This window comes from Podospora pseudocomata, assembly GCF_035222375.1.
Source record: "Podospora pseudocomata strain CBS 415.72m chromosome 1 map unlocalized CBS415.72m_1, whole genome shotgun sequence".
In the NCBI taxonomy this organism is placed as follows: Eukaryota; Fungi; Ascomycota; class Sordariomycetes; order Sordariales; family Podosporaceae; genus Podospora; species Podospora pseudocomata.
In genome coordinates, this window is record NW_026946363.1 from 1,924,221 (window position 1) to 1,951,717 (window position 27,497).

The 27,497-nt window shown below is 52.9% G+C and overlaps 8 protein-coding genes across 8 annotated transcripts; 3 read left to right on the forward strand and 5 right to left on the reverse strand.

Annotated features, from left to right (window-relative positions):
• Window positions 1-166: 166 nt before the first annotated feature.
• QC762_108215 (uncharacterized protein) lies at window positions 167-1,212 on the forward strand (the record flags this gene model as incomplete). Its single annotated transcript, XM_062885235.1, has 2 exons — window positions 167-814; window positions 859-1,212. The coding sequence occupies 2 exons, from the start codon at window positions 167-169 to the stop codon at window positions 1,210-1,212; spliced, it is 1,002 nt and encodes a 333-aa protein (XP_062748185.1).
• A 3,271-nt stretch (window positions 1,213-4,483) lies between these two features.
• On the reverse strand, window positions 4,484-5,324 carry QC762_108225 (uncharacterized protein). Its single transcript, XM_062885236.1, has 2 exons — window positions 5,143-5,324; window positions 4,484-4,819 (listed from the first exon to the last, which is right to left on the reverse strand). Exons 1-2 carry the CDS (start codon window positions 5,161-5,163, stop codon window positions 4,715-4,717), a joined length of 126 nt encoding a protein of 41 aa, XP_062748186.1. The 5' UTR covers window positions 5,164-5,324; the 3' UTR covers window positions 4,484-4,714.
• Window positions 5,325-6,506: 1,182 nt separating this feature from the next.
• Window positions 6,507-10,813, forward strand: QC762_108230 (uncharacterized protein). Its single transcript, XM_062885237.1, has 3 exons — window positions 6,507-9,485; window positions 9,544-9,682; window positions 9,736-10,813. The coding sequence occupies exons 1-3, from the start codon at window positions 7,583-7,585 to the stop codon at window positions 9,833-9,835; spliced, it is 2,142 nt and encodes a 713-aa protein (XP_062748187.1). The 5' UTR covers window positions 6,507-7,582; the 3' UTR covers window positions 9,836-10,813.
• A 136-nt stretch (window positions 10,814-10,949) lies between these two features.
• PUP1 (proteasome core particle subunit beta 2) lies at window positions 10,950-12,296 on the reverse strand. The gene is made up of 2 exons (XM_062885238.1): window positions 11,834-12,296; window positions 10,950-11,770 (listed from the first exon to the last, which is right to left on the reverse strand). Exons 1-2 carry the CDS (start codon window positions 11,957-11,959, stop codon window positions 11,072-11,074), a joined length of 825 nt encoding a protein of 274 aa, XP_062748188.1. The 5' UTR covers window positions 11,960-12,296; the 3' UTR covers window positions 10,950-11,071.
• A 158-nt stretch (window positions 12,297-12,454) lies between these two features.
• QC762_108250 (uncharacterized protein) lies at window positions 12,455-17,662 on the forward strand. Its single transcript, XM_062885239.1, has 3 exons — window positions 12,455-12,921; window positions 12,990-15,504; window positions 15,565-17,662. The coding sequence occupies exons 1-3, from the start codon at window positions 12,814-12,816 to the stop codon at window positions 17,481-17,483; spliced, it is 4,542 nt and encodes a 1,513-aa protein (XP_062748189.1). The 5' UTR covers window positions 12,455-12,813; the 3' UTR covers window positions 17,484-17,662.
• Window positions 17,663-17,664: 2 nt separating this feature from the next.
• Window positions 17,665-19,590, reverse strand: QC762_108260 (uncharacterized protein). Its single transcript, XM_062885240.1, has 3 exons — window positions 19,245-19,590; window positions 19,095-19,179; window positions 17,665-19,027 (listed from the first exon to the last, which is right to left on the reverse strand). The coding sequence occupies exons 1-3, from the start codon at window positions 19,254-19,256 to the stop codon at window positions 17,979-17,981; spliced, it is 1,146 nt and encodes a 381-aa protein (XP_062748190.1). The 5' UTR covers window positions 19,257-19,590; the 3' UTR covers window positions 17,665-17,978.
• Window positions 19,591-20,373: 783 nt separating this feature from the next.
• On the reverse strand, window positions 20,374-22,721 carry OSM2 (Osmotic growth protein; the record flags this gene model as incomplete). The annotated part of the gene is made up of 3 exons (XM_062885241.1): window positions 22,552-22,721; window positions 21,952-22,456; window positions 20,374-21,886 (listed from the first exon to the last, which is right to left on the reverse strand). Exons 2-3 carry the CDS (start codon window positions 22,293-22,295, stop codon window positions 20,374-20,376), a joined length of 1,857 nt encoding a protein of 618 aa, XP_062748191.1. The 5' UTR covers window positions 22,296-22,456; window positions 22,552-22,721.
• A 635-nt stretch (window positions 22,722-23,356) lies between these two features.
• On the reverse strand, window positions 23,357-25,398 carry QC762_108280 (uncharacterized protein). The gene is made up of 2 exons (XM_062885242.1): window positions 23,882-25,398; window positions 23,357-23,791 (listed from the first exon to the last, which is right to left on the reverse strand). Exons 1-2 carry the CDS (start codon window positions 24,669-24,671, stop codon window positions 23,703-23,705), a joined length of 879 nt encoding a protein of 292 aa, XP_062748192.1. The 5' UTR covers window positions 24,672-25,398; the 3' UTR covers window positions 23,357-23,702.
• Between the last annotated feature and the right edge of the window lie 2,099 nt (window positions 25,399-27,497).

Sequence of the window (27,497 nt, forward strand, 5' to 3'; positions counted from 1 at the left end):
AAGAATATTCGAGAGGAAGGCATTCCCAGCTCTTCGAAGGATCTATAATCTCTCCCAAAGGTATGTACAACGCTGGCAACGGAATCTTCATGACAGAGTACTGACAAACAACGAACAAAACGATAGTCAAAACCCTCTCCCTCTACAACCTCAACATCTTGCCGTCATGGCACCCACCGTCATAGCAGACGAGAGCGTCTCCAACGTCCTCCGCTACCTGAAAGTCCTTCACCGCCACATCTGCCACACCCCAATCACCTACGACCCCTCCCCCCCCTCCCCCCCTCCACCTCCCTACTCCCACTCCCCTCCCGACCCTCCCCTGACAGTCCCCGACCCGAAAATCATCCTCAAGACGTACGACCAGCTAGACGAATGGTACGAGACACTTATCCACGTAGCCTGCCTCCTCAACCTTGCCCCCTTGTTCCTCGACCCACCCGACTTTTTCACGGGGCACACCGACAAGATGACTTGGGATGACGAGAGGATGAACAACCAGACCGAGTTTGCGGGTTGTTACGATGACGATGGCGGGCAGACATATTTGCTTACTATTCTTAAGAAACCGGAGTACCCCGTGATATGGGAGCGTTTTCCCGGCGTGTTTCTGCATCGGTTGACGGTGTTGGAGGAAGAGAGTCTGATTGAGAGGGTTGAGAGGGATGATGAGCGGGGTATATGGGGGTTTTTGGGGCAGGGGAATGGGAGTAGGTATACTATTGTTTGGAAGGAGGCGCCGAGTAGGGAGAGGGAGAGGAGGTTGGGGTGGGATAAGCTGGAGCGGGAGGAGAAGAGGGAGTGGGAGGGGGTGGTGGGGGGAGGTGGGAGAGGGAGATGAGGGGGTATGAGAGGCAGGTTTGGGCGTTGGGGTTGATGAGGGCTTGGTTGGGGGGGGCGATTGATAGGGGGTTGTTGAGGAAGGTGATGGATCCGGATGAGGGGGTGGTTTTTGAAGTTAGGAAGAGGGGGGGGAGGAGGAGGGATGATGATGTGGGGGATTGGGGGGAGGCGGGGGGATTGAGGAAGTTGGTCATGGGGTGTATGAGGGTGTTGGAGGTGGAGGAGGATGAGAGATGGAAGGTTGAGGAGGAGAGGGAGGAGGAGGAGGAGGAGGAGGAGGAGGAGGAGGAGGAGAAGGAGGAGAATGAGGAGAATGAGGAGGAAAGGAGAAGGGAAATTAGGGAGAAGAAGAGGAAGGCGGTGGATTGAATGGTGCAAAGAGGTTGTGTAGGACGTTGTTGTTTAAATTCTGTATAACAGACCATTGTTGACCATACCTGGCCTCGATGACATTCCCCGCGGTTTGATGCTCCGAGGTGATTGATTTATTTGGCCATAACAGTCATCAACTTACATCTTCTTAAAAAGGAAAAGCTGTCCTAACTATCCTTTCAGGCCTGTTAACTATCAGTCAAGGTCTTTCAAATATCCCTTACGATCTACTGACTATCTTTGAAGGCCTGCTGACCATCTCTTAAGGCCTATTAACTGTCTTTCAAGGCCGTCGTTGAAGGGGCAATGTCGCTTTCGATCAAAGGAGCAATCCGGATGTGTTCGTCACGGAAGTAACGGTTGAGAAGAAGGGAGCGTGTTTCTGGCTTTGGAGGATCGGGCTTGGGACCGTGACTGGTCCATTTGTTGAGCCTTTGGAAGCCCTGTTAAAAACATCACAGGTCTCTGAAACTCCCACCTTCCACCAGCCAAGGTAGGTTAAACATTTTAAGCTATCAATCCATTTCCTCGGTGCAATTTCCTCGTGTTCTTCTGGTTCTTTCCATTCCCCTGGGTATGGAAGTTGAAAACGGAGGGAATCTCAGCTGTGGCTTCCCATGACTACAGATTGAGACCAGTCCATCAACCGTTTCAGCGTACGACGACATCGTTTCCAACTCAACGATCAACCTATTCTTCATCAATTCCCAAAACGCCATGTTGCACCTAGTTTGAGTTGCCTCTTACTTCCTCTTCAACTTGCTTCCCCTAGACAGCCAGTGAATCTAACTTTCACATAGTATCCTCGCGCTCTTCGGTGAGAAAGTCACCATGCAATTCATGAGCCAGGCTACCGGCTGGGCCGATAGCATCATCTTGGCAATGGCCCCATTGGGCATTATTACCATCATCGTGGCAGCTATTCGTGTTGGTGGCCCCTTCTGGCTCGGATCAGTAATCGGAAGAGCTCGGGAGAGCCGCGCGGTGTCAGAGGCCGAGTTGATGTCGTCAACCTCTTATGAGGTATGTGAGCTCTGGAATGGCCAAGAGATTGTCCGGGTTATGGGTCAGGGGCTCATTCGAGAGTTTATTATTCTCATACCTGAGGATAAAACCAAAGATGAAAAAGAACCGGAAGAGGGGCGGGAAGGCCATTTGCTCGAAGTGAGGGCAATGGAACTGAAAGACCCCCACAAAATGAACAAGGTGTACTTGGGGCCATGTGGTACGTATATCTGTCGCCACAATGGGTACTATTTTTTCAAAGTAGTGTGCTCGCCTGGGCTGGGGTAGCTACCTACTACTTTCAATATCCGAAGGACGACAAGGAAGGAGAACCCGTCGCATGGGTTCGTCGAAATTTCAACAAGAATCCCGAAACAGTTCCTCTTACGGCCGGATTCGAGTTGGACTGGCTTGCAATGACTCTCGAAAAGCACAGGACTGCCCTTTGGTTCTTGTCAAGGTCCTATGAAGACTGTGGCCAGTTGGATGAGTCTTCGAGACCATGGGCAAAGGGTGATGATTCTTGGGACTGGAGAGTCGCGGCCGTCCAGAACCCCAACAACGTGAAAATGGATCCTGATGAGCACAAGTCCGAGTCGAGGCCTCAAAGACTTATGCGCATTCGGAGAGAGCTTGGTAAACTTGCTGGGTAGGCTGGGGTTGCGTCAGCGGAAGCAATTTCACTCGCGCGAGCCATCGAATTTACAATGGACACCCTTTTCAGTCATGGGCCCATAGATTCAGGAGACATGTGGTGGTCACTTACTGTCAGCGGTGAACCTGTTTACTTTCGTCTTTCATGGAAAGCCGGACACTGGACGGCATACTCGGATGAGCTGGACTCGGTTCTCTCTCTGTGGATGTATTCTGCCCACGAGAAAGAGCAACGCAAACATACGAAAGAAGGCGACAATACAAAAGGGGTTGACAAAAGCAAGACCTCGGACCAGTGGTTGAGCGATAAAGGCACCTCGAAAAAGCCGAGCCTGCAGATCTTAGCCATCCACTGACCAAGAAACACACAACGATATGTCAGCCTCACCTCACCAACTTACAACTTTTCATCGCCTTCCTTCTTTTCCCCAGGAACTGCGTCAGATGGTATGGAAGATGGCCATCCGGCCAAAGGCCCCGGCCGCGCATCGATTTCCTATCTACGACGTGGGGGCCGTCTCCGAGACGCTTCACAGAACCTGCGACTTGATATACCACGACCCACGTATCACCACCCGCGAGACTAATAGAGAGCAACTATACAAGATTTGCGCTCCTCAAGACATCACTGGAACAGATTCTCAGGCAAAAACCTACTCGTGGGATGGAAACAATAGCCCGGCATACATTTAGGACGCCGGTTATGGGAGGCATGTGCCGAGTCGAAGCGTGTTGCGCTGTAGGAGTGGAGAACTCGAGTCGAAACCGATATGTTGGAGAATATACGGCTACAAGAAAATGACGGCTATGACCTAGAGAGTGCCTCTGAGCTGGTAAAGGAAGTGTACGAGAGTCATTATGTTTACACATCAGCGTCACCAATCATCCACTGCCAACGAAATCTCCCCAGCTCAGCCGTAACGGAGACGGCCCCCCTTTTAGTCATTGCGCTAAGGGATCTGTTTTGGCTCGATGTCCAGTCGACGGCTCTTCTTTTCGACGATTTTTGGCTTGGGGACTCGGAGGGGATCGAGTACATGGATCGTCTAGTATGCCCTTCTAGCTTTTTCCCACAAGTGTATGGAGGATATGGGCTGTGGCCGAGCAACATCACGATCGAGGTTGATCCGGCCTGGAATGACATTTGCGTGCAGGGCGACCAGTATCCAATCCTTGACACCATGGTTGGTAAACCAGCGGATGGGTCGCCCCGAGATTTTCTGTTCCGGCCATCGACTATTGCCACAAGTTGGTCGTCGACTAGTATATCACCAACGGCAACGATGAAATGGACGAACACCCGTTTATCTGGCTCATTGACCGTGGGCGTGGTGGTGCCCAGTATCGCCGCCGAGGTGGCCGAAACTCACCTTCATGGCCGGATTGCACATACGAAACTGGCGGCTGGGCGAAGGGCGCTGTCTTTTATGACTGCGAGCATACCTACATGGAGGCAGACAGCTACGGTCCACTCATCGGGGAAATTTTGTTCACGAGGATCTCAGAAAGAGACAGCTGGGTCAACGGTGGACCCGAGGATGTGATATTCGAGGTGCCGCGGTGCGTCGCTGTGCTTGTGGTGACGCCTTGAGAAGTGTTTTCTCCAAGATTGTGTGTGGGTACTGGGTCAACAAACCAAGATAGCAGAATTGTTGTATTTTCAAATATACGCATAACTTTGTTGCTCGTTCCTTGTCCCGCTACGCACACCAGTTGGTGCGAGCATGGTCTTATTGGAACATGATACACCTGAGTGAGCAGCTTCTGGGTCTGACTATTGTCTGCCTTCAAAACATACGCTCGTCATGGAACTTGAATCTGCACACCTTTCTCTTGATTACTAACTTTCCCCCAGAACTCTACAGTCCCCGCAACACTCACCGTCGCGTATCTCTGATGTCACCGGTTCCCGAGCTGACCGAGCTGGATTTTTCGTGTCATTGTTCTGTTTAATTGTTACAATTGCCACGATCAAGAGGCTGAAAGAGAGACATATCAGAAAAAAAAGGGAGGAGGCAAGGGATGAGGGGGGGAGATGGCGACCGGTCGCGTGGGACAGACAGGTGGGCTTGACTCGAGAAGCAAGGTGAACACGGATGTGGCGTGAAACTTCTACTTTGGAGAAACGGGTTGTGTCTGTGTTGTTGTTAGTGGGATCGGAGTTGGGCTATACGAAGGGGGAATATGGTGAAGGTAGTCAACAAGTTGTAGTTGGCACATGCTTGACTTGATGTTTCGAGGCATATATCAAATAAGAGACGGGCGTACTTCATTGGTCAATGCCCCCATTGCTCAGATGATTCAAGACGAACGGTTCTTCTCAAAAGCCACCAAATGACTTGCCGCTTTCCCAAGTCTCGATTCGCACTTATGCATGCAGGTCGCAGGTCACGGAATCGCTGTCGGTCGCTTTTTGGGCGGCCGGCCGGTGTACCTGCTGTGAACTGCTGCGGTGCGAGGTTGATGTGTAACTGGTGATCGTGGAGAATCCCTGTTCAGATAATACTCTTCTTTCTTTTTTTTATGTACAAGATCCAAGGAACTGGAAGGGAGGTTCCTGTTTCCAGGTTAGGCGAGGTCTCCGTGAACTCAACTCTTGAGACGTCAGGGTGGGATGGATATATGATTGGTTGGTCAGGGGTGTCTCGTCCTTATTAGGTAATTTTTGGTGTGGACCACACGCAATTCGAGGTTTTCCTCTTTGCCCACCCTCTGTGCCATCTGATTATTAGTTCGACTGCAGGAGCCGGGCTCAGCAGTTTTTCTTGTGTTTGGGATGCCACCGTCTTTCGGAAGAGGCAAGAATAATCAACAATAATACTGCGTAACTAACACCACATTGGCATATGCAGCGAGAGATGCAGAGGGCCAGACTCTCAAGAATTTCAATGGAGTAAATCATTGGACGCTAGCTCAGATCAAGACCCACGGAACGAGCCCCGGGCGGACCCAGACCATCTCGGCAAGCCGTGGAAGTCCTGTTCGAAAAAGCTTGTCAAAGTGATCGATGGATCTACAATTTGTTTTCCACGGCCCCTGGAGGAGGCCTTGTCATGGAAGGAATTGTTGAGCTTCTAGTGAGAGAAGAGATGATAAGGTAGAGATGGATTCAGAGTTTGAATCTGCGATCCCGACATGTTTTGTGGCACGAGAGCAGGCGCAGTCCCTGCTTGTGCCTTCGTGGTGCATTGCATGCAAAGGGTCCATATCCTGCGGCACCGACCGTCGCGGCCCCAAACGGATCCAATGCAATTCGTCTCAAATGGCAATCCGGGGGCCCGTTCAGATGAACATGAAATTCGGTGCAATATCCGCGGAGGGGCCTCTGGGTCTCGGGGTATTCTTAGAGTCTGGAAGATAGCACCGCGTTACTTCTTGCCTTCAACACAGATCCATAGATGACCCGTTGACGTCGTTGCAACTGATGGCCAACTGCATATTCAGGTTCGGCACTCACGTCGAGGCGGAGTCCTTGTGTGACGCCTCCATGGCGCAACCTCTACGGACAGACCGGTGAGGGGCTTTGTAGTTGGAAGGGGCATGCATTGTGGTCTCTTGAGGACAAATATTAGTTCTAGAAAAGGGGAAAAGTGCAGTCTGCACCCCATGTTTTTTGCTCTCTCTTGGGCCACCTAGGGAGTGCCCTGGGCGCTATCGCATCGCAGCACCGTTACGCTGTTGCCGTCTGAGCCCAGGGACACCCGCACACCGTCTAGCTGCTTCAGTGCTAGCCCAGCCATAATTGGAACCATTTGCACACGCTTTTCCCAAAATGGCATGGGGGCCAGAAGCAAATTCATGTGGGCGCTGGCTTCGCAGGTTGGCTTTCCGTTAGGGACCCGCTTCCCCGTTCATTCCCCTGGCCATCCCCCTTCCTCGGCCTGGCCTGCGAACGCAACGTGACGCTTCTTTCTGTTCTCACAATCATCCTCCTCCAACTTGTGGTGTTGTGAGACCCCAGGACGAACGACCTGACCTATCTATTTGCCGCCTACCTACCTTACCTACTCTCGTTTCCAATTCTCACGCTCGTTCTAACCCGTCCGTTCGTTGCCGCCATTCGCGACTTGCCCGTTGCTTTTTCTCCTTTTCTACCACCTTACTACCTTACTTACCACAACCTGTGTGGCTCTTTTATCGGCTGCTCACCCGCCCGCAGTTCCTGTCTCTGAATGCGCCGCCCATCCCCGCGACGATACCGGCTTGGACCTTGAAACGACAGCCCTCACCCGCCGCACCCCTCAAAAATCTTGATGTTGTTTCGAGAGAGGCATCAGCACCTCGAGTTACCGCTGGCTCACCCGCATCTTTACATTTGACGCTGCCTCTTTTTACGCGAGCCGACAATCTTCCCGATCGCGGTTCACCCTTCTCCAAGCCACCAAATACTCGCGCATCTTTTAGGTCGATCCCGCATGGTTCGAGTCGCACGCCACACTTCGTTTGCCGGTTGGGTGGTCCGAGTCGGCCAGAGTTGACCTCATAGTTTATGCGCCTTTAGCTCGACGTTTCGGTATCCCGTCGACGCCGTTGCCCCTGACGTCTTGCCCAGGACCGATCTTCAAACCCCAGGTCTCAGCGGAGGGTTGCGGTTGAGGAGGAACCCCCTCACTGGACCGCCACGCATCGACCCAGTAGATATTTCGAAGCAAACACTACAACAACGTATGAATCATCGTAGGAAATATTTTGCATCGCGAACGGCACCATGGCGAACCGACCTGACTTTATCGACGTGAGGTCGAAATCCTCCGCTTCCGTTGGACGCCCGCTACGATCCCCTCGTCTCCATGTTGCGGGCGAAGCACCGCCGGAACTATCACCTCTCGATGCCTTCGCGCTACAAAGCCGTCTGCTGGCAAAGCAGCTGCAGGAAAGTCAAAAGTCTGGGCGACGCATGAGTCGATTGCCACCGTTGACTACTGAAAGCCCGTTGATCATGCAGGGAAGGTCGGAGTATTTTCGATCCATGTCCCACGATTCTGCTTCCGAGGAAGAATTCGCTGCGCAGCACAGCGCAGGCTCTGGATTTAGAACAGAGGTGGAAACTGATATCAACAACCGGCCTGTATCAGTGCATCCCCGAATGAGCCATATACCACCTACGCCTGAGCAGAATGTCCCGGTACCAAAACTGCCGCCAACCTTTGACTCACAGAAGGAGGCAGATCAGGAGCAGGAACAGGACCGCGAGAGCTTGTTCGGGGTCGGAGCTCGAAGGGAACATTCACCAGGCCCAATGGATACTGCTGCTCCCCCTGCCCAACTGACGAGGACGGTAACGCAGGAGAGTATACCTCTCCCAGCATCGACACCTACTCGCTCGATTACTAGCTCCCCCGAAAGAATATCCAAGACAACCTCCCATGAAGCCGGGGGGCTTGTTCCTCCTCGGCCTCTATTCACTAAGCGCTCTTCGAGTTTGATGTCCTCTCATGACAGTTCGGCCGACGATGAAGGATTCAGCACCCCGATGAGCACATCATTTCATTCTCAGGGGTCTCGCAAGTTTTCTACCAGCAGCGCTGTTTTGTCGCCTGGGTTTGCCCCATACCAGCGATCACCTTCCATCAGCTCGGATATTTCTGCTTTGCCGCGCCCGTCGTTCAATTTCTCTAGACCACTCAGCAGAGCTGGGACACCAAGTCTGGATCCACCAGCACGGCAAGCATCATCTGATAGTCATGCTTCGTTCATGCTCACGACCGATGATGCAGCCCATACGCCCATCAGTATGAGCAGCGAGGCACTCACCGAGTCTACGCCCAAAGAAGACGTATTTGTGCTGCCGCGGGGTAAGGCTTTGCAAAGGAACTCGGTTGTCCTGCCGGACATGAAGGCCCCCGCGAGATTTTCATGGGAACATCCTGTTGAAAACCATGGACAACCACCACCATCCCCACCTAGCAGGCCGGCAAGCAGGCCAACAAGTTCAACCGGGCCACCGAATCCTCCTGAAGCTAACACTCGGCCGTCACACGAGCGTAGTAAGCTCAGCACTGAGATTTTTAGATCGGGACCAGAGCCATTCCCACCTCTGGGCAGACCATCGACAGAGAGTACCCGTGTGTCTGGAGAATCGCAACGAGGCCGTGCTCCCTTTGCCCATCTACACGATGCTGCTGCGGGGAGATCGATAATGTCGAACAACACAAGCGATTCGGCAAGCACAATCAAGCCTGGACCTGCCACACCGGCTAACCCACCAACGATGGCCGATCTCACTGCGGAAGAACACGTTAACAAGGCCATTGCTCTTCACCAGGAAGGTTCGCTGCCAGAGTCAGCGTGGCATTTACGGCACGCAGCCAAGCAGGGTCACCCTACTGGCATGCTGCTATATGCTTTGGCTTGTCGTCACGGCTGGGGCATGCGACCGAACCCTCGTGAGGGAGTGGAGTGGCTTCGGAAAGCCATGGATTCGGCGAATCTGGAAATCAAGGAGGACGAGGAGCATGCCAAGGAGGGCAAGCATGTGGATGTGAACGAGCGGAAGACACACCGTGCTCAGTTGGCGCTCAGTATATATGAACTGGGTGTCAGTCATATGAACGGGTGGGGGATTGAGCAGGATAAGGTGTTGGCGTTGAAGTGTTTTGAAACTGCTGGCGGTATGATTCTTCCTTACTACAATGATTCGGTATTCGGTGCTGACAGATATCCGTGTAGCTTGGGGAGATGTCGATGCGCTTGCGGAGGCCGGGTTCTGCTATGCTCAAGGCATTGGCTGCAAGAAGAACCTGAAAAAGAGTGCCAAACTCTATCGGGAGGCCGAGTCGAAGGGAATGAGCATGGTGGGCAATAGCTGGTATGTTTCTGTCATGTATTCTCTGGCAAGAAAATCTTTTAACATTGGCACAGGATTCACAAGCCAAAATATGCCGACGACCCTGAAAAGGACAAGAAGGACCGGGCAAAGTCGAAATCTAGAAAGAGCATCTTTAGCAGAAAGACGCATTGATCTCTTTGCTCGCCATGCCATGCCAACAAACATTACTCTTCAAACCAGCATAACCCGACGACCAACGACAACTCCCCTACCTATAAAGGAGGGCATCTTTTTCTCAACACTTTGCATTTTTTCTTGGGGGTTATTTTTTCTTTGTTAGACAGTTTTTTTTTTCAGTCATCATCTATCGTCATCATCATCACTCATACCCCCATCAGCCTTTTTTGTTACTTTTTTGCTTTTTGTGGAGTTTTTTTTTTTTTTGTGTTTTGGTATAGGGGAAACTTGCAACATATTGTGGGCGTTGCATTTTTTCCTTTTACAAATTCGTTGCGGTGGGCAGGTGCAAAAAGAGCAAGGTGTGATGGGTAAGGGGGGCTTTTCTAGGGATTCGTTTTTTTTTTCAATTTTCTTCCTGTTGATCTCCAAAAGTCGGATATTGAGAGGATCTTCTTTTTGTACTTCTTTTTTGTGTTTGTTTGGTTTCTTCTTTTCAAGGTTATCTATTTTGGTTTGGTATTATGCTTGGGGTTTTTTCTTTCTTTTTTTTGGTGGGCAGAGAAAGAGGGGAGGACTGGATTTAGCGAGGAGTGAAGAGTAGGAGGGCAAAGATGGGAGGAGGGGGGGGAGGGCGGGTAGGAAGTTTTTAAAAATCTAATCGTAGTTTTTCTCGATGGTTGGTTTGGTTGTTGTTGTTGTTGTGTAGATATATTTGCTGCTGCTGTTGTTGTTGATCAGCAAGAAAGCTTTTTGTAGATATCTGCGAGCTATGTATGTTACCTATTTAGTTGAAGGTGGTGTTAGGTAAGATACTTATTTAGAGGTGGGGTGGAAGCGAGGGAGGTGGGAGATGAGACGGACCTCGAAAAGACCTTGGGGGTTTGACAGAATCGAGGATTTCTGGAAGATGTTGACTTTCTGGTGATTCATGTGTGGATTTGAGTGTGATATCCATCTCGGTATCAAGAGCTTGAAATATGATCAGCACGCCTTTGAACTGTCTTTCAAGGCCTTTTCACTATGTTAAGAGGCCTTTTAACAATCTATCAAGACCTATCAACTATTTATTAAGGCCTATCGATTTCATTATCTTTCAGGGCACGGTTTGACCGACAATATCGGTATAGCACACCAAATACGTCCGAAATTAATGATTCGACTTGAGCTCTATTAGTTCTTTGCCCACGCCTGCTCTCAATTTCAACACATCAATACTAATATCACATGACCCACGCCTCATCCCAGCACCTATGTGTCAACCTCCATCTTATCGCCAGCCTCCGCCTCCGTCAAGTCCGTGATACTGACAAAGTTCCCAATATCCTGCTTCCTGATCGTGATCTTCTCGTTCAGCACCGCCGTGGTACCCGTTGGGAACACATAGCTCTTGAGCTTCTGCGTCCTCTCGTTTGGCTTGATGTAGTTCCTCTTGAGAATTGTCTTCTCCGGCGTGATGATTGCCACATCCACGTTGCTACCAGAACCCAAATCGTTCCAGATACCAGCCTCGATAGCGTCCGCGCAGAGCTTCACAGCCTCATCCTGGGTCAGCTTGGCCTTCCACTGCGTCTCAAAGACGGACATGGCGGCGAGGGAGCCGGAACCCATGGTCACGTAGGGCAGCTTGTCGGTGGAGCCGTGGGCGTGGACGGTGAAGAGGTGGGTGCCAGTGGGGTCGACGCCGGCGACGACGAGGTAGGCGCCGATGTGTCCTTGGTAGCGGAAGAGGTGCTGCTTGAGCATGGTCATGACGGTTACCACGCGGGGCTTGCGGCCGGTGGAGAGGGAATGGAGCTCGAGCTGGGAGGAGATGAGGGCGGTGGTGAACTCGGTGTCGGCGGCGGTACCGGCACCGGCGCACCAGATGTTAGGGGAGATGTAATGGAGCTTTTCGCAGTTCTTGTCGGCGACAATGGGGCCTGAGGTGGCACGGGTATCGGCGGCGATCTGGAGCGGAGAGGGTTAGATATTATGGGATGGGGGTTAAATTCGAGGGGGGGGACGGCATACCACTACACCACCATCATATATACATCCCACAATGGTGGTACCTGTGCTGGTCGCCTTGGGGAGGGGCACGCCGCGGGCGTGGAGAGCCGCATTGCGGTTGTAATTTGAGAAATCGAAACCAGGCATGGTGTGTGGTTGGTTTGTGGTTGAATATCGTCGGTTCTAAGTGTCCAAGCTCGGCTGGGGGGGTATGTTCGTGGGAAGGGGGCTCTTGATCGAGGCCGTTGAAGAGCTGATGACAAAGATGGAATCGTAACGCCTTGGCTGGCAGCCGCAACTCTTGAATGCGGGATTGTGGATCGAGGATGCTACGGGTGACTTGATATGGTCAGACGTCTGGGCCTGTAGCTGTCTCAGTCGTGGATGATGGAGTCTTGAAGCTGTAGAAGGTTGCTACCGCAGCTTTCCCGAGCAGGATGTTGGCGGGCGTTCAGGCGGGCGATACAGTGGTCGTCAAGCTTGGACTGACGCGCGCTACAGGGTGCTGCCTGACTCCACAGCGGGACCTGGAGGCTGGCCCAAGCTCTCCCCACACGTGACAAGCGCTAACCAAGAGGGGGAAGGCACTCTTGAGTGACAGGGGTGTGCTCTCGGGTTGGCATGGCAGGCACGGCAGGCAGAAAAATCGTGGGTCAATCGCTCATTGGCGCGTCGTTCACCATTTCTTTGAGCTGGTGTTGACTTTCGACTTGCACAAAGAAACTGCAGTCCCAACCCCCTCCTGGCAACATTGTTACTGCCAACCAACAACTATTCCCGATCGAAACGACACCCATAATTAGGGGGACACGCACAAACTATTGCTATTTCAATACTACCAATCCCTTTTGCTCGACGACTTCTCGGACTCGCTGCCCGATCGCGATACCGCTTTGGCTGGATTCGCTCTCGAGCCCCGGGACACCTTGCCCGCTGATGAATCACGCTAGACTCTGAGCTCAGGTCCGCTGTCTAAGGCCGGCCGCATCGCAGCTACAACTATGGCTTTCGGTTTTGGAAACGCGAGCAATGCCATGATGGGCGCACCTTCCGCTGGCGGGGTTGGGGGGTTGTCGCAAGGAAGCGATCTCGAGGTTATCCAGACAGAGGTGAGATAGGTGCACGGTGACAGGTGGTTGAGCTCATATCAGAGTGGAGCGCTAATTTGTATATACAGGGTCTTGGATTTCTCTCTCTCGCCGGCGATTCAAAGGTTCAGTTGACCTCAAAATGGCAGCCTGCTCCAGCCCCAACGGCATCCCTTCTTAGCATTGCCCCTCGAAAGGGTCTGGTTGCTGCGGCCAGCCCGGATGCGGTACACATCGCCACAACTGAGTCTGTACGGAAAGCGTTCGAGGCCCCTAAGAATGGCGATAGCGACGTCCGACCGTTCACACCCCAGGCCAAGGTGCCGCTTGGCATCAGGATCTCACAGTTAGCCTTCACCGTGGATGAACAATTCCTCATTCTTTCCGCCGAGTCGGGCGGTGGTCTTGCTGTCTACAATACCGACACGCTTACACAAGGCGGCACGCAATCCGCCTTCGAAATACCTACAAATTCGGAATCTCTCAGGGCTCTGGTTCCAAATCCTTCCCCGGATCTCTCGCACTTCGTCGCCATCGTGACGGACAAAGGCAACCTCTTGATGGCGAACCTTGCGGAGAAGAAGCTTGTATCGGGCGCGAATGGGCCAGTACTTCGTTCGCAAGTCAGCTGTGTCTCATGGAGCACCAAGGGAAAACAGCTGGTTGCTGGTGTAGCTGACGGCTCCATCTACCAAATGACACCCGAAGGTGTGGAAAAGGCACATATTCCAAAGTCCCCCAGTGTTGGAGATTACCATGTCGCCTCGTTGGCCTGGATTGAGAACCACGTGTTCCTTGCTGTTTACAACCAGACAAATGGTCAAGATCCATCTGTTTTCAACCTAATCACCCGCCATCAACCACCAGGAGGAACACCTACGTTCACCTATCAGAAGATCACTGACCCGGTAGAGCCTTTTGTGGCCGACAAGACACCACACCACACTATCCTCAGGCTGAAGGATTTCCCCCCAAATCTCGACGAGTGTTTGCTGGTTGCGTCAACGGCCAATGAAGGCATTGGTTTATTGACACGCTCCAAGACCCCCTTGACACAGGACAAGGATGCGGACAAGATCACAAATGTGTTCACAACAACTGAGTTTGCTGACGATTCTAAGCGTGCTCAGCTCCCTATGGGCGAGGACCTGACCGATACGTTTCCTATCGGAGCGACGCTCGACCTGTCCAGCAAGGAAAAGGTTTACAAGCCCATCCCGACGGACGAAATCGAGAACTCTCCCGGGCCTCTCCCTGGCCTGTGGGTGCTCAATAATGAAGGCGTGCTTGTGTCCTGGTGGGTTGTCTATAACGAATCTATTCGGGCCGGGACAACGTATCCGGGCATCGTAGGAGGGTCCGCCGCTCAGGCAATCACACCAGCGGCCCCAGCTAGCTCTGGCGTCTCTGCCTTTGGGTCTCCTGCTGTTGCTAGCTCTGGAGCTTCTGCTTTTGGGTCCTCTGCCCTTGCCAGCCCTGGAGTCTCTGCCTTTGGCGAACCCTCTCCTGCTCCAGCTTTCGGGATACCGTCCTCTCCCGCGGCATTCGGTGGTTCCTCTGCTTTGGGAGCCAAGGCTTCACCCTGGGCTACCGCATCAGGTACATCTGCTGCCCCAGCGTTTGGTTCCAGCGCGTTCGGTAGTAAACCAGCTGCTGCTGTACCTGCGTTTGGTGCCCCTGCTTTTGGCCAGCCATCGGCCCCTGCGTTCGGCCAGAGTTCACTAGGATTGGGGGCAGCTAAGCCTTCTCCATGGGCCACGGGAACAACTGCTTCTGCAGCACCTGCCTTTGGACAGTCAGGTTTAGGCAGCTCGGCAGCCGCCGCCAGTAAGGTGTTCGGTAGCGGTGCTGCTCCACCAGCTGGTGGTTTTGCCAGTTTTGCCAGTAAGGGTGGCTTTGGGTCTCTGGGCGGTGCTTCTTCCGGATCCAGCATCTTCGGATCAAAGCCTGCTGGCTCTGCCCCCGCCCCTGAAGTCTCAATGGATACACCTACAGCATTCCCTCCGCCGGCTGCGAAGACGGACAGACCCGCTTTTGGGGCTTCTCCTTTTGTATTGGGAAGTACATTCAAGGCTGATACCTCAAGTGCTGCTAGTGCCTTTGAAACTAAAAAGCCAGAAGGCAGCTCCATGTTTGGAAGTGGGTTCAGCTCTGCCTTGGAAGCCCCAGCTTCCAAGGATGAGGATATGGATAGAGTAACGCCAGCGCCCGAGGAGAAGCCCAAGTCTGTATTTGGTGACCTCGGATCTACTACGCCAACATCGACACCGGCCCCCTCGAAGTTCGGCTTCCAAACTGCTGGCGCCGAAGCTGCCAAAACGACCCTATTTGCCCCGAAGGCCTCAGCTCCCACATCTAGTATCTTTGGAACTCCAGGACCTGCTTCGTCGGGGCTTTTTAAGCCAAAGCCGGAAACTGACCTCTTTGGTCAACCGAAGCCTGCTGCTAATCCCTTTGGCACACCGACACCTGCCGCGGCAAATGTATTTGGGTCACCAAAGCCTGCGGAAAATCCTTTCGGAGCACCAAAGATCAAGCAAGAGGAAAGCGATAAAGAGAATGTTAAGAGTGTTCCGGCGGCCCCTCTGCCGCCGGATGCAACTAGTAAGGCCGACTTCTCTTTTAGCTCTTCATCTTCAGGATCAAACAACTCACAAGAAGCAGATACCAAAGCTCCTGTGAAAGCAGAGGAGGCGCCACTCCCTCCGGATTTCATGAAACCAGGCCCCCCCTCGAAGGAAACATCCAAGTCACCAGGATTCAGTGAAAGCGATACTGGGCGGATGCCCCCCAACCTGCTTTCGACCAAACCGAAGCCTGAGGTCTACGATGCCAAACCACCTACCCCTGAGGAGGCCCCCTTGCCGCCTGACTTTATCGGCAAGCCTGCCACCAAACTTCCGGATGTCCCTGCTGTGCCAGAAAGCCCCGACGGGAGTGAACTATCAGAATGTGACGCGGAAGATCAGACTCACGAACTTGAGGAAGGTGAGGTTGATGAAGAAGAGGAAGAGTACGATGAGGAAGAATCGGAAGGCAGCGGCGTTGATGTGACTAAGGAGTTCAGCCCGACAACTGGCGGGTTTGAGAGTCACACTCCTGGCATCACTCCCCATGGGTCTTTTGATGGTGGCATGACTGGAAGTGCGTTCTCGACCATTTCAAGATCCGAGGCCAACCAAGGTCGCCCGCTTTTTGGCGAGATCAACACGAGGAACGCCCCGTCGTTCCCCAAGCCGGTGCCGACAAGCCCTCGATCGCCGAGTCCGATGCGAGGTCCACCTCGGGCGAGCCTTCTCCGGCCTGGTCCCCCCGACACTCCTCGGTCCTTTGCGCCAGGTGTTGCGTCGGATCTCTTGGGACGTCGCTCAGCACCCCCGGCTACCAGCCCGTTCGGTTCTGCTCCAGCTAGCCGGGCGCGGCCACAGGAGGTCGACCCTAACATCAAAGCCCAGATGAGGCTCGCGGCCAAGCGAGAAGAAGAAGCCAAGCAAGCCCTCGTGGATCCGGAAGACGAGGGCATCCAGCAACTTCTCCGCTCCAAAATTGAGCCTACTCTGCAGATTGACGAGTTCTTGGCGACGGACACAAGGCTCAAGGAAATTGAGAAGCGCGGAGAGAACGAGATCCCAGCTGCGTGCGAGGCTCTCTGGCGGGATATCAACCGCATGATTGATCGCCTGGGCCTCAACTCCCGAGCGCTCCAGTCTTTCATCCTCGGCCATACCACCCTCCGCAAGGAGGACGGCCGCGACCAGGACGATCTCGAACACCTCGATGACTGGGTCATTGTCGAAGCTGAAGATCTCGGTAAAATAATCGACAACCAACTCTCCCGTCGCCTGGAAGAGGGCCGCATTCAAGAGATTGACCGTGTCGAAGATGAGATTTCTGGCCTGATGCGGGACCTGACCAAGCTCCGCGCCAAAGAAGAAGACATGCGCAAGATCATCATGGCGCATGTCGATCCCGACCAGGTGAATGTTGCCAAATCTTTACCTCTTAGTGCGGAGCAGGCCGCGCAGCAGAATGAGCTCAGACGATCCTTCGCGACGTTTTCGGGGCTGTTGGCGGAAGCAGAAGAGGCATTGACGCTGCTCAAGGCAAAGATTGCTTCTGCAGGGGGTGCGAGCGGTAGAGCACCTGTTCCTACGGTGGATGCCATCTTGAGAACGATTCAAAAGATGACCAGCATGGCGGAGAAGAGGAGCGGGGATATTGATGTTTTGGAGAACCAGATGAGGAGGTTGAGGTTGGGGACTCCGGCGAGGAGCAGGGAGGGGAGTCCGTTTGTTGGTGGAGGAGGGCCGGCCACGCCGACGCCGAATAATAGGAGGTCGTTGTTGATGAGCCCCGGCAGGGGGGAGTCGCCTTTTGGGGCGTCGGTTAGGATGGGAAGTGTTGGACCTGGCGGCGGTGGTGGGGTGGGGCCTAGTCCGAGGAAGAAGTTGAGCCAGTTTAGTGAGGAGGAGAAGAAGGTGCTGAGGGAGAGGGAGAGGAGGAGGAAGAATGTGTTGGGGTTGTTGAGGGGGAGTTTGGAGAGGACGGGGGGGAATGTTAGTCGGTTGAGGGATGATGAGTAGTTTGTATGGGAAAGGGGGACGGGAGCAAAGTGTATGCGTTTACAATCAAGGTTCACGGTGTTTTGCTTTGGAAGAGGTCTGGTCTTGTAAGTTGGGTTTGGCTCGCAGCATCTAGTTATATGTCTGTCTGGGTTGCTGCATAATTAGGATAGTCAAATCACAATTTTATGTGGTCAGTTATGGTGCATGTGTGTGCGTGTATGTGTCTGTGTGGTAGACATGAAGCAAAATTGCTATCTACCACTATTTACTCCGCTTAGTTGTTGTATCCCACCACGCTGTCCTCTCAGAAGACTCTGAAACAAACCCACAAGTTTGACTATACCAAAAAAAAACTCCATTAACGCCCGAAGCACAGGCCCTTCCAAGATGAAAAGTGATTTTCCGGCCTGTAGTAGGTAGTATAGAACCAAATGCCATATCCTTCCTTTCCCTCCTTCGATTCATTCCTTCCTTGTCAATTCCCTAACCTTCCAACCTATCTCCGACGAGAAATCAATCATCATCCCACTCATCCCCATTCCTAATCCCGCTTGGCTGCCCTCCATTCTGCTGAGCCGCCTTCTGTTTCTTGTTCTTATCCTCCTCATCACTCTCACTCTCATCATCATTCAACGCCCTCGCCAAATCATCCGGATCCTGCATCTTCGCATCCGGATCCGCCCCCCCAGCCAAATCATCCTCCGACTCATCCGCAAAACCTCCCCTACTATTGCTACTCGTCACACCCTGCTCCTGCCTCGACCCACCACTCTCCCCATCATAAACCCCCTCATCAGCACTAATGCTAATCCCCCTACTCCCCCACTTTGCCCTCCCCGGCCTGGCATCCCGCCCAACCTCATGCCTCCCCGGTCCAAGCGCAGGCGCGCTCTCCTCATCATACTCATCCTCATCCACCGCGTTGCTCCCACCCCTCAGGTGCTCGCTCCCAAAAATCTTACTCAACAACCACCCCCTCCTCAAATCATCCGCATCCACCACCCCCCCATTCCTCAGCTTGACCCTCTGCCTCGTCCAGTACACCCACGCAAAATCCGCATACAGCGCCGTCTGGACAATCCCAAAAATGACACTGATCGGGTTCGGCTTCCGCCCATTCGTGTCCAGCTCCCTGAGGAACCAGTTCAGCAGATACAACCCCCTGTAGCTCCCCAAGAACACAATGTAAAAACTGGTGATCACCGTCGGGACGGTCGTCTGCCGCAGCAGCAACAGCTGCGGCAAAACGCAGACTGACTCCAAGATCTGAGAGAACACCCAAAGCCATTCTGTAAAAGCCCACTCTCGTTTCTTATCAAAGATGAGCATAAAGAAGGGGGAGAGGACGAGGGATCCGGAAAAGACGAGGCCGGCGAGCTTCCAGGCGATTTCCTTTTCGCGCGTGCGGGGGTAGACGAAGCGCATGATGCCGAGGGTGTAGAAGGAGGAGAGGAGGTAAAAGACTTTGAAGAAGTAGTTCCAGGCGTGGGTTTCGACGAAGAGGTCCGTGTAGCGGGTTACGAAGACGAGAGCGTAGAAGAGCTGGGTAAGGAGGGAGACGCCTGAGACACAAAAAGGTTAGAGATGGTTGGGAAAGGGGGGGGGAGGGAGAAGGGGAAGAAAACTAACCTTCGGCGCTCCTGTTACGGTGGATGGAGAAGATGAGGATGCATTTTGCTGTTATGTGCGACAGGTCGGCCGCTATTCTGAAGATCTAGCTGGTTGTGAGCTTTGTCTGATCAATCATTGTGATTGATTGAGGTATCTGGCGTGACATACGTTCCAAGCCATCTTGAACCACTACCCACCCCTGACGGTGTCTGTAGGTGCAAAAGACGCTATCGCAACGTGGAGAGCTTCGAGTTCGGGGGGGACAGGAGCTATGATTGCATCACAAGCAAGGTGCCGCTCGCAAGGGACACCTTGGAAACCAACAACAGGTGGGGTTGCGTAGGTGGTTTCGATGAAAGATGGTAGTATATAGACAGCGTCGCGGACGGCCTGTGTGAAGCTGGTAACAGAAGAAGCTGGATGTGCGGTGGGAGAGGAAGTTTTGTCGATTCTGAAAGCGTGCGCGTCAAGCTCTTGATGCGGGTGGTTGCTGAGCTAGGTTGCAGGCGGCAGCGAACTGACGGCACTTTGCAGGCTGGGGAGGCGGGCCGGAGTGGCCCAACGATGATCAGCTGAGGTCAGCTGCGGAATCCCTAGGGTTAGGGCTGTATACTGATAAGACATGCTCTATGACACTCGATTTGAGACATCGTTTACGTGATTTCCAGGTTTCCATTATGCAAAACACTTCAATCCATTCGGCCCGGGCACTACATGAGAAAAAGGCTCCAAGTCTCTCTTCCACTTCCGGCTGACATCCGGTGCCCTATGCCGGCCGCCTAAACCGGTCCGGAGCCGGCCTCGGCCCGGAAATGGTCCCCCGAGCAGATCAGTTCCGCGGCACGGCGCTGCATCAACTTCCCTCGGATGATTCAGAGCTAAGAATTTCACTTTTGGGCATTTGGTCCAATGATTGGTGTGATCTCATCTTCTCATTACTAGTTTTCAAGGAACAGCATCATTCCAAGCTATCAATACAGTACAGCAGCAGTAGCAGTCATGTTGTTCCTGCTCTCAACAAACCAGCGAACTTGATCCAAAAAATCCAAAATACAAAACAATAACCAAATAGATCAAGCTGGTATGAGTTATGCTTTGCTCCTCTTCGCAGCAAGAAAAATGACCGCCACTAAAACAATGGTACATCTATTCTTCCTAGCCAGGGCTCCCTAATCGGCGTCGCTTCTCTTGGCTCGGCCCAGCCCCGTCCATGAAACTCTTTGCTGCAATTCCCAAGGAGCGCCGTGCAAATGCGGGTAAAATAAAAAGAACACAGTAGTGAAATCGCTCAAGTGACTTAGATCTCAAGAGTGACCTTCTGGCCCTTGACTCTACCGATCACTTGGCCAGGAGCGTACTTGGGAATGACCTCGTCGTCGTGGAGCATCTCGAACTCCTCGGTGGCATCGCGGCCCATGAAGTTGAGGATAGCCTGGGGACCACCGGGGTGGTCATCGAGCCAGTTGGTGAGGTCCATGACGACACCCTTGACAACAACCCAGAGATCCTCCTTCTTGTTGTGCTTGGCAACCTCCTCAAGAGTGAACTCCTTGTCGGGGATGGTGAAAGCCTTGGGGTCGGCCTTGGCGGGGGCAGCAGCAGCCTTCTCAGCAGGGGCACCAGTCTGAGCACCGGGAGCAGGGAGAGCAGCCTGCTCACCACCCCACTGGACCGAGATCTTGCCGGGAGTGGAAGGATCGATGTGGAGGGCGATCTGGCCGAGACGGGCAGCGCCAACATTGCCCTTGAGAGCCTGCTGGAAGTGGTAGTTGGCAGCAGAGTCACCGGCAACACGGCCGTAGACGACGCAGCCAAGGAGGGAAGAACCACCAAGACGGTTGGCACCGTGGACACCACCGGCAAGCTCACCGCAGGCGAAGAGACCCTCGAAGGGCTTGCCCTCCTTGTTGAGAACCTGGGCCTTGTCGTTGATCTCGATACCACCCATGGTGAAGTGGAGAACGGGCTCCATCAGGGAGACGTGGAAGTCATCGTTGATGTCGAGGGGCATGTTGTGGAAGAACTTCTTGCCCCAGGGATCCTTCTGCTTGCCCTCGGCAATGGCGTTGTAGGTCTGGAAGGTCTTCTGGAGGTGCTCGGGAGTGCAGCCGATCTCCTTGGCGAGCTCTTTGCCGGTGATCTTCTTCATGAGACCACGGCCAGAGTAGTGGCGAGTGTGGAAGTCAAGGACCTTGGAGGCCTTGGAGTTGAGGACAAGGCGGACGGGGTACTTGCCCTTGTCCTTCTCCTTGTGGATCATGCCAGAGACGTAGTCACGGTGGCCGAGCTCGTCGCAGAAGCGGTCACCATCACCGTTGAGAAGGATACCACCCTCACCACGGAGAGCCTCAGCAGCCAAGAACTTCCACTTGGAGCCGGGGTCCTTGGGGTCGACGAGACCAGTAGGGTGGACCTGAACCTTGTCCATGTCGATGCCGTTGCCGCCAATCTTCATGACGAGCTTCTGACCATCACCGGTAGCGTGGGAGCCGTTGGTGGTGGCAAGACCCATGGTGTCGGGTCTGTGCTTCTGGAGGAGCGAGCCCTCACCGAAATCGGCGGCATAACCACCGGTAGCGAGGACGACGGGGCCGTGGATGGTGAGGGTCTGGCCATCGTGCTCAGCCTTGACACCGCTGATGACGTTGCCCTCCTTGATGAGGTCAACAACGCGGGCCTTCTTGGTGATCTTGACACGGTGGGGCTCGGTCTCGGCAAGCTCCTCGAGTCTCTGCATCAGAGCGTATGTGATGGCCATGCCGGGAAACTTGGCATCGTGACCACGGTGGGTACGGGGCTGAGAGTGACCACTGATCACAGCATGTTAGCAAGGCTGTCTTACTACCGGAAATGCCGGAAAGTAGTTGCGACTTACCCAAGACGGGAAACGAGTGTGAGGTCAAGGTTGAAGACATCCTGGAGCCACTCAACGGCAGCAGCGGACTTGTAAGTGAGGACCTTGATAAGGTCGGGTCTGGCCTTGTCACGGGCAGACTTGAGTGTGTCGTCGTAGAACTGCTTCACGGAGTCCTGGATCCCAAGATCAACCTGGGTGCGGGTGAGGGCACCGTTGATGCCAGAGGTGGCCTTGGTGGAGTTACCACCGAAAAAGCCCTGCTTGTCGAGGACGTGGACGTTACCACCGGCGAGGTAGATGGAGTGCGCCGCCGAAAGACCCGCCAGACCGCCACCGACAACAATTACCGTGTTGGACGCCATTGTATCTGAAAAGAAGCAAATGCCGAGCAAAGTCGATAATGGAATGAAGGAAAAAGTTGTTGCAGAGGAGAACGGCTTGGAATGAAGACGGGTTCGAGGGAGGTGGTTTGTTAAATGATTCGCGCGTCGTCCGTCGTCTGTGGTAAGCCGAGGTCTGGATCCTGTTAGGCCGAGTCTTAGCCTCAGTGAAACCCCCACTGGAAGCGATATCCAAACGCAGGCCGAGACAGCTAGGGACAGGTACAGGCAAACTTACCCAGGTTATGTTTGTCTAGAAACGGGTATCTTGAAGAAGAGAAGAATGAGAGAGAGCTGCACACTGAATGATAGAAGGAGAACAAAGAGAAGCTGGTGTTGCGGCAGAGGGTGGCTTCTATAACGTCCCGGTTCGAACGCCTTGCGCTGTCCCTGACTTGCGAGGTTGCCGAGGCTTGGACGGTTGCCACTGGATCCGGGCAGTCCACACATCACATGCAGCCTGCCCCCCCCGCCCAAACAACAGCTCAATGTGGAATTCCCCGAGCTCGTCGGTCCTCTCGCGAAGAGACCAGCAACCCCCTGTTACCCCAGTTTTACCCCAAGTTGAGCCCGGCAAAAAGTCAGTCGCAAAGCTGCTGATGGAACGTGGGAGGACACTTCAATGACATGTGATGCATTGAGGTCCAAGAATGGCTGCAGCCTTGGCGACACTGGGCTCATCACTTGATCAAATCCTCACTTCGGACCACGGCCACGTCCTTGCCTTAATTGCATCGCAATGGCCGAGGATGTTGTCGACTGCAGACCGACACATGGCCGTGGGAACATTTGGACCTTGGGTGTCGGAATTGAACCATCAACCCCAAAGTCTCCAACCGGGGGCTTGTAAGGCTTGGCTCTGAAGTTAGCCAGCGCCAGGCGCTCTTACAAATCCTAGCCCATCGATTCGTCGCCGCCTTCGTCTTCACACCCGATGAATCAGCTGACGTCACTGGAGATTCCATGCGCTGATGGAACTAGCACCTCGAACATGAGGCTTCAAATATTCATTATTTTATGATACTTGATACACTTTGACTATTGGATTCGAGGCTCCGAGCAAAGGCAAAAGAGGATTGCCAATTCCATGAGAACGGCTTGCCTCCACCGGTCAGGTGGCGCGATGCCCAGAATAGGATTTGGAATGGCTTCATATTTGTAGTGTAGCTTCAAATGCAACTATGTCCCCATGTAAGCAAACTACGCGTGCTCGCTGATTCTTGCTAAAGTCATACCGAAAATTAAGTAAACAAGAAACCCATTGAATCCATATCCAATTCCTACGCCGAACAGCCCAGCCAGATCTTGGTGATGTTTTTGAACTCCCGCCAGCCGTTATCCATTCTCCCCATTCCTAACAACACATTGCTCCCTTACCACCCCCACTCTTCACTCAAGCTCAATCTCAACCTTCTCCGCAATCACATACCAAATCGCCGCCTCAACAATCCGACAAACAATCTTCAAGTCACTCTCATCTGTCCACATCATCTCACGTCAGCCCTCTCACATCAACCCCATAGGTAGGTAGGTAGGTAGGTATCAAAAACAAACAATAGAGAACTCACCCCTAGGAGCATAAACCATACTAAACGTCTCCGGCAACGGCGCCCTAACCCACCCGCTCCACGCCATCGGATGCCTCTGCCCCCACCCCTTCTCCAAAATCTCCTTGATATCATCCGGGTGCAAGTTCATATGCATCGACCGATCCGAACTGTGAATATGGACAATCTCCCCGTTCCCACAAACATTCAACGGATGTCTCGCAAACAGCGCAAACCCGTGCTTCTCCAGACAAGACGTTGCGGTGACAAACACACTGGGGTGCTTCTTTGACAGGTTCTCGAGTGCTGCCCTCAGTCGGTTGTAGCACTCTACTGAGCCGTGCTGGTTTAGCTGACGCTGAGGTGCCAGACCGGCTACGGTTGGGCGAGGGCCCGGGCGGTAAGGGAGTTTGGATAGGATCCCGGTGGAGGGGGAGGAGACGACGTCCCGAGGGGGGGGTGTGAAGGGGTCGCGGAGGGTGAAGAGGCGGTAAAAGGTTAGACGGGCGTAGCCGGAGGGGGTAGGGGGTGTCCCACCGGGGCCGAGCTTGAGGAAGTTGAGGTAGTCGTTGTGGATGAGGAGGGCGATGGGGACGGCGATGATGAGGAACTCGAGGAGGAGGTGGTCGACAAAGTGCATTCCCAGGACTGTCAGGATGGAGACGGCCAGGAGGGCGGAGGCGTCGAGTGTTACGTAGAATGGGTCTTGGCGGATGACCATATTGACGGTGGGTTGCTGTTGTTGGGAGGACGGGTCGGCGGGTAGGGAGGACATGGTTTTTGATGGCTCTGAGGTGACTGTGAGAGACATTTTGGACGATGCGATATCGTTAATATTGGTGGTGATATTGGTGTTGGGACTGTTGTGAGAGCACTCTGGGACCTAACAGTCCGAGCTATTTTGGTTGATTTCAGCGTCGAGATGTCCAGCTGTTAGCAAAGCCAATATTCATGTCAGTGAGATGGATGATTGTGGTTATCGGTTGGGTTTGAGCATTCTTCAACACATGGAGAGGACGAGATGGTCTTGTACGGCGATTCTATGTGCCTCCCGGGTCACTAGGGGTGAAAGCGGAAGAGGGCGGAGATATACAAGTAACACCAAGCGATTATCGGCAGCAAGGCAGGTGAGACAACAGGTTGAGTTTCCAGAGTGTTCTAGTGAAGCGTGATGGCTTACTGCATATATAGACGATTCGGTGAAGACCACACGGCCCATGCCACGACAAGGTGCATATTTGAAGCCCTGGTGTCTAGGATGTAAGGATGTGAAAGATCATGGACGACTGGTGGAACAATGGTGTCACCATGCGTTTAAGTGGGTCGTAGAGCAGGGCAGAGGGGGGCTGTCATCACTCGATGAGAACAAAGCAACCCTTTCCGTTCGGGTGGTAGCCGTAAGCTGATGCCCACTCAGGGTACCAAGCCCGCCCGATGCTGATCCCAGCTGCATGTATGCGACTTATGAAGGAGCTAGCTTCAAATGCAGATGTCAAACGTGATATCTCGTAGATTCCGAAAGTTATGTTTTGTTGGATGGGAAACTGTTGTGTTCAGGAAGACAGTTTTGTTTCATGAGGAGGACGTCATGGTGGACTCGAGGGTTTGATCTGCATTGGCGTGTGTCTTCCATTGATGAATTTTGCTTGGGAGATAGGAATTAATAGACGTGGTGACGTCTGTTGATGATATGTGCAAGGTGTCTCACCCAAAGGCAACTTCCGTGTAAGTCGAACATCAAAAAGTGCCATTGCCTCGTTGCAGCCTTCGATGCCTTTGGTTTGCAATAGCATCAACCTCAAGTCGACAAACCATTCCAACTTGGAGAGTCCGAAAATGTTTCGGTTCTATCATGCCCGTTATTCAAATCAACTATTGTACTGTCCATCCCACGCACTCAGGTTCCCCTCTCGGACGCATTCTTCAAAACTTGAAGAACTGGCAGGTCTTATGATCTACTGCATTGAAGAAAAGCCATCTGATTCGTCTATACCCAGCCTATTCACACTGCAGAGCTAACGATGCGAGTACACCCGGACCAACAAACCAAGGCGGCCTATAGACGATGTTGTGGCTTTTCGACGTTACTGACCTGTGTCTTTCATCGACGATCATGCAGCATGGATGCTCTTTTGCACCAAAAAAGGGAAGCCGAAAGCAAATGAAACTGTCAAGTCACACCGAGGAATTGGACGATCTTGCCATCAAGTCGCATCAGTCTCAATTGATTGCAGAAAATTGAAGCGATGTGATATATTTTCAATAGATTTAATGTCGCGTAAGGTAGTGAAGTCTGGCAGCGACGTCATAGAATGGTGGTAGAGGAGTTGAACTTGGTGGGGTGTTGCCGTGGATACCACGGTCCAAAAGTAAATAAAAATGATCAACGTTTCTACCGGAGCATGGGATGACAATCACCCAGATACGAGAGCTTTTCAGTGATGCTTTGCGATGATATATTATGTAGCTATGTCTGGCCGCTCCTCGACCATGAAGAGGTACCATTCAGGCGAGGTAGGCACACCCACATTCATGTATGATCAGTGAGCTCGCATGTGCTGTCATGGATATTTAGGTATCTAGCTAAGTGCATAGCCCCTCTAGACGAATATAACAGGTGACTGAACAGTTGCCGACTTTTCTAAATTTATGTCGTTGACGGTGCTATCATAAATATCTGCTTCAGCTACTTGGTTGATGAAGCCAGGCTGTAAGACATAGCCAAACAAAAGCAACCTCTACAGCATTCATGGGCCACAACCATTCTGCTGTTCGTTGGGCTCATTGAGTGTGGTGGAATACTGCCCTCTTGTGGCATTTCTGCTGAGCTGAACCCCGACTAACATTTATTTTTCAGCTGGAAGGCACTTCGAGCCGGTTCTTTCTTCATAGAGTTTTCCATGCTCGCTTGACATCCTGCTCGAACCACAAGGCTCCTTGGCTCCCTCTTCTGCTGAACACGACGCTGGCGGCTGTTTGTACAGTCTTGCTACCTGCTCATTATCATTCTTTATTTGGCCCCAAATGGCTATCAAATCAAGTCGTTATTGCATCCGGGCGTCGGCACAATCAAACCTACCGCCGTTGTGGGTTTTGCTGCAACCCTCGCCGCCTCAACATCGACCTTGGTAACAAGCTGCATGGAATGATCGTTTAGCTTGCTTCTGGAGCGTCAAGAAGCAGTAGTCGCGCGTCAAATCGAAGCTAAATTTGACATGGCTACCTTGCAGGCCTTTGCCAAAGATCTGAATGCTTCCAGTCTGGTGTTGACCTATTCCAAGACCACTGCCGTGTATGTTTACAGCCCCATGTTTCTGCTTGCTCTTCTTGCGCCGTTTTTAGCAGTAATACTCGAAACCTAGGGCCGGTTGCATGTCGGCAGCGCCGAAGGAGTTATAGGTATGACCCCATAGCTACTACTCGTCTTAAGCCTGTTGGGGGCCTTGCATCAGGTCCCAACTCGAGCATCACCCGCAACTGGAATGAGTCCTCAGAATGAAGGAAAATCTAACAAATCACACACAAATCCCAGATGCCAAAACCAAAAAGCCCTGAACGCCATGTCTCCACTTAACGTTTTCAACTGAGGTCCTTTGATGAAAACCCCGACCCCAGAGCGGGCCGCAATGTCTGCTCT

Coding starts and splice junctions, on each gene's coding strand:
- QC762_108225 (XM_062885236.1), bottom strand. CDS start 5,163: ATGGGGGCATTGACCAATGAA. Junction 4,820..5,142: donor TGGGGGCATTGACCAATGAA/GTACGCCCGTCT, acceptor ACAATTAAACAG/AACAATGACACGAAAAATCC.
- QC762_108230 (XM_062885237.1), top strand. CDS start 7,583: ATGGCGAACCGACCTGACTTTATCGACGTGAGGTCGAAATCCTCCGCT. Junction 9,486..9,543: donor GTGTTTTGAAACTGCTGGCG/GTATGATTCTTC, acceptor ATATCCGTGTAG/CTTGGGGAGATGTCGATGCG. Junction 9,683..9,735: donor AGCATGGTGGGCAATAGCTG/GTATGTTTCTGT, acceptor ACATTGGCACAG/GATTCACAAGCCAAAATATG.
- PUP1 (XM_062885238.1), bottom strand. CDS start 11,959: ATGCCTGGTTTCGATTTCTCAAATTACAACCGCAATGCGGCTCTCCAC. Junction 11,771..11,833: donor TATATGATGGTGGTGTAGTG/GTATGCCGTCCC, acceptor TCTCCGCTCCAG/ATCGCCGCCGATACCCGTGC.
- QC762_108250 (XM_062885239.1), top strand. CDS start 12,814: ATGGCTTTCGGTTTTGGAAACGCGAGCAATGCCATGATGGGCGCACCT. Junction 12,922..12,989: donor TCGAGGTTATCCAGACAGAG/GTGAGATAGGTG, acceptor TTGTATATACAG/GGTCTTGGATTTCTCTCTCT. Junction 15,505..15,564: donor TCTGCCGCCGGATGCAACTA/GTAAGGCCGACT, acceptor CACAAGAAGCAG/ATACCAAAGCTCCTGTGAAA.
- QC762_108260 (XM_062885240.1), bottom strand. Junction 19,028..19,094: donor CCGTAACAGGAGCGCCGAAG/GTTAGTTTTCTT, acceptor TTTGTGTCTCAG/GCGTCTCCCTCCTTACCCAG.
- QC762_108280 (XM_062885242.1), bottom strand. CDS start 24,671: ATGTCTCTCACAGTCACCTCAGAGCCATCAAAAACCATGTCCTCCCTA. Junction 23,792..23,881: donor TATGGTTTATGCTCCTAGGG/GTGAGTTCTCTA, acceptor TGATGTGGACAG/ATGAGAGTGACTTGAAGATT.